A 10,479-nucleotide genomic window follows, 5' to 3' on the forward strand; every position below is an offset into this window, starting at 1 on the left:
ATCTTCTTTTTTCTCTTTAACTTGTGATCTTCCCATTTGGGAGACAGAGAAACTCTGTGGTTCAAGCAAACTTATGTTCATTCCTTGTTTTTTTTTATCAGCACATACACCACTTGTCCAAAGTCCGCACAGGTGTAATAACAGATAGATTATAAAAGGAGCAGTTTTAACATGCTCCCTCTTACCCCCTCTTTTCACATGAGAGGTAAGAGAAAAATATGTAGTCATGTGATTTATAAACCCGAGTGATATTTTATCGGGATGGTGTGAATAGGTTTTTCATGCCTCGGCCAAGTGAGACACCTATTAGCACGCACGGATCTTGGTGCACACCGGAAGACTAGGAAATGTTGATGCATATATATGTGGTGAAAATAGGAATAATTCTGAAAGATAAATTTGGATTGGAATATACTGCTACAGACCAAGCAGCCTATCACTGACGGGGTGAAAACAAACGAATAAACAAGGTGCAGCTGCCTTGCACTTGAAGCTTTGATTTTCTTTTTCTTTCAGTACATACATACATACATACATACATACATGCAGATACAATAGTCAGAGTTGTTGAACAAGCAAACCAAGCAAGCAAGGTATGAAGATGGATGGAATTCATACAGTACAAGAGGAGGAGTGAAGTGCGTCATAGGTCCTCGAACTATTTCAGAGGTGTCATGTAGGTACTCGAAGTATGAAAACCGTCATCCATGTCCTCAAAGTGCAATATGTGTGTCATCCTGGTCCTCAAACTATTTCAAAGGTGTCATGTAGGTCCTTGAACTATTTCGGAGGTGTCACATATATACACACTTATTACAGTTCAAGGATTTTTGAGGACCTAGATGACACTTTTCATAGTTTGCGGACCTACATGACACCTTCGAAATAGTTCGGGGACCTAGGATGCACTTCACTCCAAGAGGAGTATCTATCTATCTGAATCTGAAATCAAACATCCATGCTGTTGAGATATATTGTCCGCCTCTCTCCATCAGTTGGGACTTTTGAAGCAATTAGCTGGAGCATGAATTCAATACATACATACGGGAGGGAAAGAGAAGTCAATCATGTGAAGGAAGGAAGGAAGGAAGGAAGGAAGGAAGGCGGGTTTTAGTTGGTTGAATTTTCTAGACCAACTCTCTGGAGGGACGAATGGACCTTTCTTTTTCTTTGATTTGGTTTTGTGTGACCTTAGCAGGCACTTGACGAAGACAACTTACTACTTTTCTTTCTTTCTTTCTTGTTCCTTGTATCGATCTCTTGTACAACTCAGAGACTTTTCTTTCTTTCTTTCTTGTTCCTTGTATCTATCTCTTGTATAATAATATTGAAATCAAAATGTTATAGAATTTACTAATACTCTTGTGTTGTGCGTGCGTGCCTGGTGGCGGCGAGAGGCCAAATCAACAAAATATCCGCCGGCCCAATCTTTGTTTCTTCTGCTTCTTCTTCTTCCTGTTCCATTCATCAGTTGGCTCCTCATCGGTTGGTTCTCTTGAGCTGCTGCTTTACTTTCTTCCTCTGCACTATCTTGAAGCTTCTCCTCAATCAAATCAAATCTCTCCATCTCTTAATCCTATCTAGCAAGAATTCAACTCCATCCATCCTCCTCCTCACTTGTCATCTCTCTCTCTCTCTCTCTCTCTCTCTCTCTCTCTCTCTCTCTCTCTCTCTCTCTCTCACAATCAAAAGAAAAAGAAAAAGACAATCAAAAGAGGAGAGGGCAATCCAACCATCTGTCCGTCTCTCGGACTCTGAGTTAGCCGCCGCACGCACGTACGATTAGTAGTAGGCCTCCTAGGAGGGCTAGCTAACAAGGTATGTATGTACCATCGTCTAAATGATTGATTTGATTCACATCTGCTGCCTTTTAATTAATTTCCTCTAGCTTCCTTTGGAAACTTGCTACACTAGTATGTACTGACTGCTTTGATTGATTGCTTGATTGATGCATATATGAGCGATTTCCCCCTCTACTTAATATCGATCGATCCATCATATGCAATTCATTCTAAACAAGGGGCCTTTTCCTTTCCTTTTTTCTTTTTCTTTTATTTAAGAATATATAGTATAAGCTAGACCTGGGCTATCTGCAACAAGCTAAAACTCAACTTCTTTTTTCTTTCCGATTTAACTTTCAATCATATAGTCCCATTCTTCTTTCATTCAGACTCTTGTCTTCGTCCAGTCCTTATCTGAACATCTAGCTCTACGAAAAAGAAGCAACATTATACTTACTGGTTCAATCAGAGGGTGAAAAAAGTTATCTTCAGTTGCGATACTGCAAACAGAGCATCACACGGCACCTGTTATTTCATATATATCCTCCAAGTCTGCCCGTCCGTCTGTCGAAACATGGTTGCAGGTGGTGGCACTCACAAGAGGCCTGCTGCTGACATAATGCACCAAGAGGAGCCTGCAAACACAGATGCAAAAAATGATCATCACATAGCCATCTATTTCATCGACTCACCCCAACAAACTCAAAGACAAGTCCTGGGTGACAAGACCAATGGCCAGGAGGATTACTCCTTTCAGCACCACCTGCAAACACCAAGCTCGCCGCCCTGCTACTCCACCGACCACATGCTCGGCGCTGCTGCTGACCAAAGACACTACAATACCAACAATGGCTCCCCTTCTTCTTCTTCTTCTTCTTCTTCTTCTTCTTCTTCTTCTTCTTCTTCTTCTTCTTCTTCGCAGCAGCAGCAGCAGCAGCAGCAGCAGCAGCAGCAGCAGCAGCAGCAGCAGCAGCATGAACACTCTTCCCGCCCACCACGAAGAAGACAGTCCAGAACAAGGCGACGCTTGGCGGCAGCGGTGCCGTTCGTGAGGAAGATCAAGTGGGGACCACTGTGGGATAAGTCCAAGGAGTGGATCAAGAACCCCATGAACATGGCGCTCTTCGTGTGGATCGTCGCCGTCGGCGTCTCTGGCGCCATCCTCTTCATGGTGATGACCGGGATGCTCAACGCCGTCCTGCGGACCAAGTCGCACAAGGACACGTGGTTCGAGGTCAACAACCAGATATTGAATGCATTGTTCACCCTCATGTGCCTCTACAACCATCCCAGAAGGTTCTACCACCTGGCGCTGCTGTGCCGGTGGCGGGCCGGCGACATGGCCGCGCTCCGGGAGGTCTACTGCAAGGGCGGCACCGTCAAGCCCAACGAGAGGAGGCACATGATGGTTGTGATCCTGCTGCTCCACCTCAACTGCTTGGCGCAGTACGCGCTCTGCGGCCTCAACCTTGGGCTCTCCAGGACCCGCCGGCCTCCCGTGGGCGTCGGCCTCACCGTGTCAGTCGCCATCTGCGCGCCCGCCGTCGCCAGCATGTACAACAACCTCAGCCCCCTGGGCAAAGACTACGAGGTCCAGGCCGCCGACGACGAGGAGCAGGAGTCTTCTTCTTCGGGCTCGCGGCAGCGGCTCCAGCACAAGACCGTGGAGAGGAGGTACTCCTTCTCCCCCTCTCCGCCGCAGCGACAAGGACTAGAAATGGCCGCTGTTGTCGTCGCCGTCGGCGCGGAAGAAGATGGTATGTTATCGCCGGAGTGGTCTGGTGGGCTGGTGTCGGACCTGTGGGAGGACATCTCGCTGGCGTACCTGTCCCTGTTCTGCAGCTGCTGCGTGTTCGGGTGGAACGCGGGGCGTCTGGGGTTCGGCAACGCGTACGTGCACGCGGCGACCTTCATCCTGCTGTGCCTGGCGCCCTTCTTCATCTTCACCCTGGCGGCCATCAACATCGACAACGAGGCGGCCAGGCTGGCGCTCAGCCTTGGCGGCACCCTGCTCTGCGTCCTTGGCCTGCTGTACGGCGGGTTCTGGAGGATCCAGATGCGCCGGAGGTTTGGGCTCCCCGGCAGTGGGTTCTGTTGCGGCAGGCCGGACGTGACGGACTGCTTCCAGTGGCTCTTCTGCTGCCCCTGCTCCCTCGCCCAGGAGGTCAGGACCGCCGACGCCTACGACATTGTGCAGCACAGGATGGTGTCTCGCCGCCGACCCGGAGACGGCGACGACCAAGAAGAAGATGCCAGCAGTAGCTCCCGGGTCCAGATGCAGCAGCCACTGAGGTTTGCAGGCGTTTTCGCTTCAGATGGTGGGGTGACCAACACCAACACCAACACCAATTCAGATACGAGTACGAGTACAATACCCCCTGCTGCCCCTGTTGGCATACTGAAACAGTAGGTAAGAATAAGATGGATGCATGGCTAGATGAGTAGGCTTAACTGTGGCTACATCTTTTTCACAGCAATCAAATCCATTGTAAGTACATAGCAGAGCATACAAGGCAAGTACAATATGTTCTTATTAATTAGAATATATAATATACCCCGTCAGATAGTACTCTGTTGACATTTTTTCTGACATGCTTAGGATAAGTGAGATAAGTACAATATGTTATTATGACATGCTTAGGATAAGTGGGAGGAATTAACTTGGAATGTAATCTCTGGATAATTGTTATGTGATTTTTGGGGAAAGTCGCTCTATTAGAGGAAGACTCCTAAGAAGGCTTGAATCTTTCATCACTGTGAACTATGGGTGGAAGAAATGCGGGAAGAAATAAGCTCAATGAGGAATTATATAATTTGGGAACTTATTATCATACCAAACAACCGCAAGCCCATTGTTTGTAAGTGTTTTTATTTATTTGTGAGGAAATTTGTCTCATTGGAATATTATAATGTCACTCTTGCTATTCGGTTCTTTGCACAAAGGAAAATATACTTTGTGGAAACTCTCTCTCCTGGAATATAGGAAGAGGAACTAAAGACATGGTTTGCTAATTGAGTATATTAATGTATTGTCTTATAACAAGCTTCGCATCAATGGAATAGTAGGTCATATGGTTTTCTAAATGAAGCAAGGTGGTCATCTACGAATGTAAGTGTAAAATATTTTGCATTATTATTGTATACGTTAACAATTTTTTTTGCAATGATAAAGTCACATTGATAGAAGTGAAAGCTTGGTCATGTTTTAACTTTCATATGAAAGGAACGTTTGAAGCTCTTCCTATGTTTTAGGAGTGGAACTACATAGGTGTTTTAAAACGATTCCTATGGAAAATTGCAAACTTATTAAAGTACCTGGAACCAAACTCGGCGAGGAATTATGTTTGAACTCCTGAGAACAAAAGGGATAATAATGGTGTTTCAATTTATTGTATCTTTGTTATAAAATCATACCTTAGCTTTCGGAATTTATGATGCATTCAAGCAGTGGAAGGAAAGACGAGCAGCTAAGGAAATCTCACACATCATATAAGATTGTGGAAGTGCATCACATCCTGTCACTTGTTCTGAAATTTATATTAAAGGTAAACACATTGAGGAAGTTATTATTGTATCTACGAGATGAGAAATAAGTCCAGATACGCATATTCAATTACTATTTTTAGTACTAATATGGTGCAGGTTCACTGACCGAAGTCAGGAATTTCTTTCAACACATGGTTAATTATAGAACTTCATTTACTGATTGGATTTGATATTTATGTGGTTTTGAAAATTTATTCAACATGGTTATCTTATACTTGACTCGATGTGGAATTAATTATATTATGTGATGGAAAATAATTGATGCGGAATTTCACTTGAGGAAACAAAATACTCAAGGTGCCTATAAAGGTGAAATTACACTCGAGGAAATAATACTCGAGGCACCGAGGACAGCTATGCTGGAATTATTAGGTAGAAACTAAAGGTCTCTAGTGATCTTAGGTGTCACAACAAGAAAACATATTGAAGGGAAGTATCACCGTGTATTTTTGTGCGTTTTCAACATAGTGTAAATATGATTGCTGGTCCCTTGACTAAGCCTCTTAGTCAGGTGGTATTTGGCAAGCATGTTAAGTCTATGGGTTTACGAATATTTGAATGATCGTTTTGGACAAGTGGGAGATGTTGAAATTATGTGTCCTGCAGCTATATTCAAATTACTTGGAATTGTCAATATTCGGAATACCTCATTATGGAATTATACATGTATTTACGCATGGAATTACTTTACATGATTATCATGGAATTATCACTTGTTGGAATGTACTTAAGTATTATATGCTTAAGGATCCTGGTCAACTATTAGTGGAATACGGTAATACTATTTATATCGTAAAGACTACCTGGGTACACTGATGATTGGAAGGAGCTAGATCGTATAGTTAGATTACAGCCCTAACGTTGATCTGCGTAATTACATGAATTTACACTCTATTATGGCGCGTTGCTCACAAGCGCGTGCTCCGGGGACATAACGGGTAGAATCCGTTAACAGACAAATATGATCGTGGTTGGTAATTTGATCTGGACTCTATCCCGAAAACTAGTTGTAACGACTAGGAATCTTATCTATATAAGAGATGGACTCTTTGGAAAGACAGTATAAGAAGGTCCCTACCCCCTAGCCTCATATATGCGAATTGTGAGCGGCACCACGGATAAGCGCAGAGGAATAGGGGATAGACCACAAACCCTAAATTTCTAACAAACACAAGATCAGGTTCCTATGTTTTCATTGAATGTATGGCTTTTCCACTAGATATGTACTCCCGAGCTCAATCACAGTTCCTTAGAATGCTCATGTCTCCCATCTATACCTGGCCATGGGAAACCCGGCCCGAACGGCCCGACCCGACCCGGCCTGAAATTCCCGGGCCGGGCCAGGTCTGACTGGTACCCTGCGCCGGGCCTGGGCCTTAATATGCAGCCCGAACAGCAAGTCGGGCCGGGCTCGGGCCTCAATATGTAGCCCGAAATTAGGCCCGGCCCGGCCCGGCCCGAGCAGCTCCCAATCTGAACTCACCCAGCCTGGCCGCAGTAGAGCCCAAGAGCGGCCCAGCCGCCCAGCGCCTCAGCCCCCCGACTCTGCATCTCGCCCCCTCCCCACTCCTCGCTTACCCTAACTGCCAAATCCCATGCCCCGTCCCCATATCTCCTCGTGCGCGACATGGCGGCGCCGACAGAACCCTAGCGCGCCCGCATCAGACGACGCCCGGCCCCCTTCGTCCTCGACCGCGGCCGGCCCCCTTCATCCTTGACCTTGGCCGCCACGCTTCGTCCTCGACCGCGGCCGCCCTGGTCCGTCCTCAACTACGGCCGGCGCACGTCGTCCTGGACCGTGGCCGCGCTGCACTGTCCTCAACTGCGGCCGCGCTACTCCGTCCTCAACTGCAGCCACCCTGCTCCGTCCTCGACCGTCGCATCAACAACCGCCGGCCGCAGCAAATATCTTCCTCCCCGTCGGCTGCAACCAGCAAGCCTGCAACTCCAAGCCCCCACCCCAAGGTATACGTTTTGCTGTTGATAAAGTTGTGCTCTTTTTGTTTTAGGGTTAGCTGAATGTTAAAGCATAGCTTAATGTTGTAGACGTACTGCTTGTGAAGAATGGTCAGGATCAAATCCATGCAAAATTTATGCTGTTTATATGGTGCAGAACTGGAGATGAACATTTGTGCTGTTTATATGGTGTTGTACTGTTGTACTGCTATGTACATGCTACAGTTTGATCATGACGAATAACGTGTTTTGTTGTACTGCTGTGTACATGCTACAGTTTGATCATGATGAATTCAGGAGGACTAGAAGGACCGGAGGGTGATGAACCAGAGTACCATCCCGAAGAATTAGAAGAGCAGGACGATGGGATGCAATTGTTTATTGTACCTGCGGATCCTCCTCGCACTCGGCAGAAACGTGTAAGGGGAAAGCAGCCAGCCGCTCAAGGAAGTGGAGCCGCAACAGAACATGCACATCCTACTACCGGAGGGGCGCAGCCGCAGTCGCAGCCGCAGCCGCAACCTACTATTTCCAAACTGAAGTCAAAGGTATGGCTTGACTTCACCAAGATCTCGAAAGATGGTGATAAAATGACGATAGCTAGATGTAACCATTGTGAGAAAGAACTGTCGGCTAGATCGACAAATGGTACATCTCATCTCCTTAGACACACTGAAAAGAAGTATAAGGTTGAACACGCGACAATGAATAATTTTTTCTTGAAATCTGAAACAAATGATGATGGAATAGCTGCATTAAAAATGGTAGATTTGATGCTCAAGTTGCTAGAATTTCGGTCTCTATTTATCTTGTATCCGGTGCTCATCCATTTACAACAGTTGAAGAAGATGGATTTAGAACAATGATGTCTGCTTGTTGTCCACAATTCAAGTCTATTGGTCGGCACACAATAAAAAGAGAGATAATGGCAATGTTTCTTAGCCAGAAAAAGGAACTGATGGACATAATTCTTGCTGCCCCTGGTAGAGTTAGTTTCACATCCGACAATTGGAAATCTGAAGTCACCAAGCATAGCTATATTTGCATTACTTGTCATTACATAGATGCTGATTGGAAACTAAACAAAAGGATTGTATGGTTCAAAAAAATAGATCCACCATATGATGGAGCATCTATTGCCGATGAGGTCCACCTAGCTTTCCGTGAATGGAGGGTTGATAAGAAAGTGATGTGCATCACTCTGGATAATGCAGCCTATAATGATAGGATGATAGCTTGCTTGCGTACCCACTTGGCAAAAGGTGCTTTACCTTTGTCCGGTAAATTCTTCCAAATTCGTTGTTATGCACACATACTAAACTTGGTAGTTCAAGCCGGTTTGGCATTGATTGATAAGTGTGTTGACAAACTTAGAGATGGTATAATGTACCTAAAGGCTTCAAGCAATAGGCTGCATAAGTTTTATAGTACTGCTACAACTATTTTCAACCTGGAAGAAACAAAAAGGTTGAAACCTGATATGCCCATCCGTTGGAATTCAACATACACTATGCTTGGGTGCTGTTTGTACTTTAGAGATGTGCTGCATTGGTATTCTGAGAGGGACAGCATATTCAAGGTCAACTCTTGGCTATCCAAAGAAGAGTGGGCCAAGGTATCTCATATGTATCAGTTCTTGAAGGGTTTTTTCGAGGTAATTACAACTTTCTCAGAACAAAGTATCCAACAGCCAACTTGTACTTCGTGAATGTCTATCTTGTTCATTCTGCTATTATAGAGGCTAGTGCTGGAGTAAATAGTTACATGGCTCCAATGTTAGCAGTTATGAGGGAGAAATTCATGAAATATTGGTCTGACTATAGCATATTTCTGTCTTGTGCTGCCGTTCTTGATCCCTGCATTAAGTTCAAGTTTTTAGGATATGCCTACTCCAAGCTATATGATGGTGATGATGCCCTTCAGCGCATTAATCTTGTTAAAACTACAATGACTTCTTTATTTAATGAGTATGGTAGTGGTGTACATGTCAATGAAAACATAGCAACTAGTGCATCATCAAGCACGTGTGGACTTGGTGCCTTTTCTGACTATGGTCAGTACGTGGAAAGCACGAGCTCACATGAAGAGAGATCTAAATTGGAATTGTATTTGGCTGAACCTGCGAAGAGGTTGAATGAAAATGTCAATATCTTGGATTTCTGGAGTAAGTCCGCAGCTAGGTATCCGCAACTAGCAAGAATGGCACGTGATATCCTTGCAGTTCCTGTGTCAAGTGTTGCTTCAGAATCCGCTTTCAGCTTGAGTAAGAAGGTTATAACCCCGAACCGAAACTCACTTAAACCAAAGACGGTTGAGGCCCTAATGTGTTTGCAAGATTGGTATCGTTGCAAACTGCAGAAAAAAGAAGGTATGTGTTGTAATCTTGTTTGTTTCACATTCTTATTTGTATCTTTTACTTCCAAATGATAATTAACCCAATCTATTGTTGTAGATAATAAGAGAAAGGCAGAAGTGGTTGCGCTAGATAATGATGAAGATTCATCTTCGGATGAAGAATGTAACATCTATATTCTTTGTTCATGTCAATTGTCAAGTTGTCTTTATACTACCGCTAACTTTCTCTTCATTCCATCCTCTAGAGTTGTTGCTAGAGCAATGAGAAGAGAAGAAGGTTCAGAGAAGGCATGGCGAGATGGCAGCCAACAAACTACTAGTCTTATTTTGGTTATGGACTGTAATATTATTCATGCACTTGTGTTTGTTGTAACTGGAACGTTTAGATGTCGAAAGACTTGAAACTGAAACATTTATATGTGGTTCTGCTATTCTTTTGCTCAAACACTATGCTGCTGTGTTGTCAAAACTTGTAATGTAATGCTGCTGTTTTGCTGTTGTTGAAACTGAAACATTTATATGGGGTTCTGTTATTGTTTTGCTATAAAACTATGCTGTTGTGCTGTAAAAATAGTGATGTAATGTTGTTGTTTTGCTGTTGTTGAAACTGGAACACTTGGATGTTGTTCTGTTATTGTTTTGCTGTAAACTATGATGTTGTGCTGTCAAAAATAGTGTTGATTTGCTGCTGTTTACTACTGCAAATTGCTGATAAGTGATAGGTGTATGTTTTGTTGTCCAAATATTAGTATCTTGTTCTGTATAGCTTGGTTTTCTTCTGTTTTTTGCTATACTGACTTGTTTTTGTTGGATTATGTCGGGCCGTTGGGCCGGGCTCAGG

The 10,479-nt window shown here is 44.3% G+C and overlaps 2 protein-coding genes across 3 annotated transcripts; both read left to right on the forward strand.

The window, feature by feature from the left end:
* Positions 1 to 1,476: 1,476 nt before the first annotated feature.
* LOC119347937 lies at positions 1,477 to 4,363 on the forward strand. The gene has a single exon (XM_037616407.1). It carries the CDS (start codon positions 2,356 to 2,358, stop codon positions 4,189 to 4,191), a length of 1,836 nt encoding a protein of 611 aa, XP_037472304.1. The 5' UTR covers positions 1,477 to 2,355; the 3' UTR covers positions 4,192 to 4,363.
* Positions 4,364 to 6,918: 2,555 nt separating this feature from the next.
* LOC119347938 (zinc finger BED domain-containing protein DAYSLEEPER-like) lies at positions 6,919 to 10,157 on the forward strand. 2 transcript variants are annotated; one of them, XR_005168601.1, is made up of 4 exons: positions 6,919 to 7,292; positions 7,561 to 9,651; positions 9,736 to 9,801; positions 9,884 to 10,157. XR_005168601.1 is itself a non-coding variant. In XM_037616408.1 (3 exons), coding segments are annotated over exons 1-3 (672 nt in total). In that variant the 5' UTR covers positions 8,845 to 9,047; the 3' UTR covers positions 9,886 to 10,157. The 2 variants fall into 2 exon arrangements, 1 of the variants encoding a protein (XP_037472305.1); XM_037616408.1 differs by lacking the exon at positions 6,919 to 7,292 and having other exon boundaries at positions 8,845 to 9,651.
* The last annotated feature ends 322 nt before the right edge of the window (positions 10,158 to 10,479 follow it).

The sequence above is a fragment of the Triticum dicoccoides genome, unplaced genomic scaffold, assembly GCF_002162155.2.
Source record: "Triticum dicoccoides isolate Atlit2015 ecotype Zavitan unplaced genomic scaffold, WEW_v2.0 scaffold80259, whole genome shotgun sequence".
In the NCBI taxonomy this organism is placed as follows: Eukaryota; Viridiplantae; Streptophyta; class Magnoliopsida; order Poales; family Poaceae; genus Triticum; species Triticum dicoccoides.

Bases quoted from the DNA above. Each gene is read 5' to 3' on its own strand.
- LOC119347937 (XM_037616407.1), top strand. From the start codon at position 2,356: ATGGTTGCAGGTGGTGGCACTCACAAGAGGCCTGCTGCTGACATAATG.
- LOC119347938 (XM_037616408.1), top strand. From the start codon at position 9,048: ATGGCTCCAATGTTAGCAGTTATGAGGGAGAAATTCATGAAATATTGG. The intron at 9,652-9,735 runs GTATGTGTTGTA...CTATTGTTGTAG, and splicing joins CAAACTGCAGAAAAAAGAAG to ATAATAAGAGAAAGGCAGAA.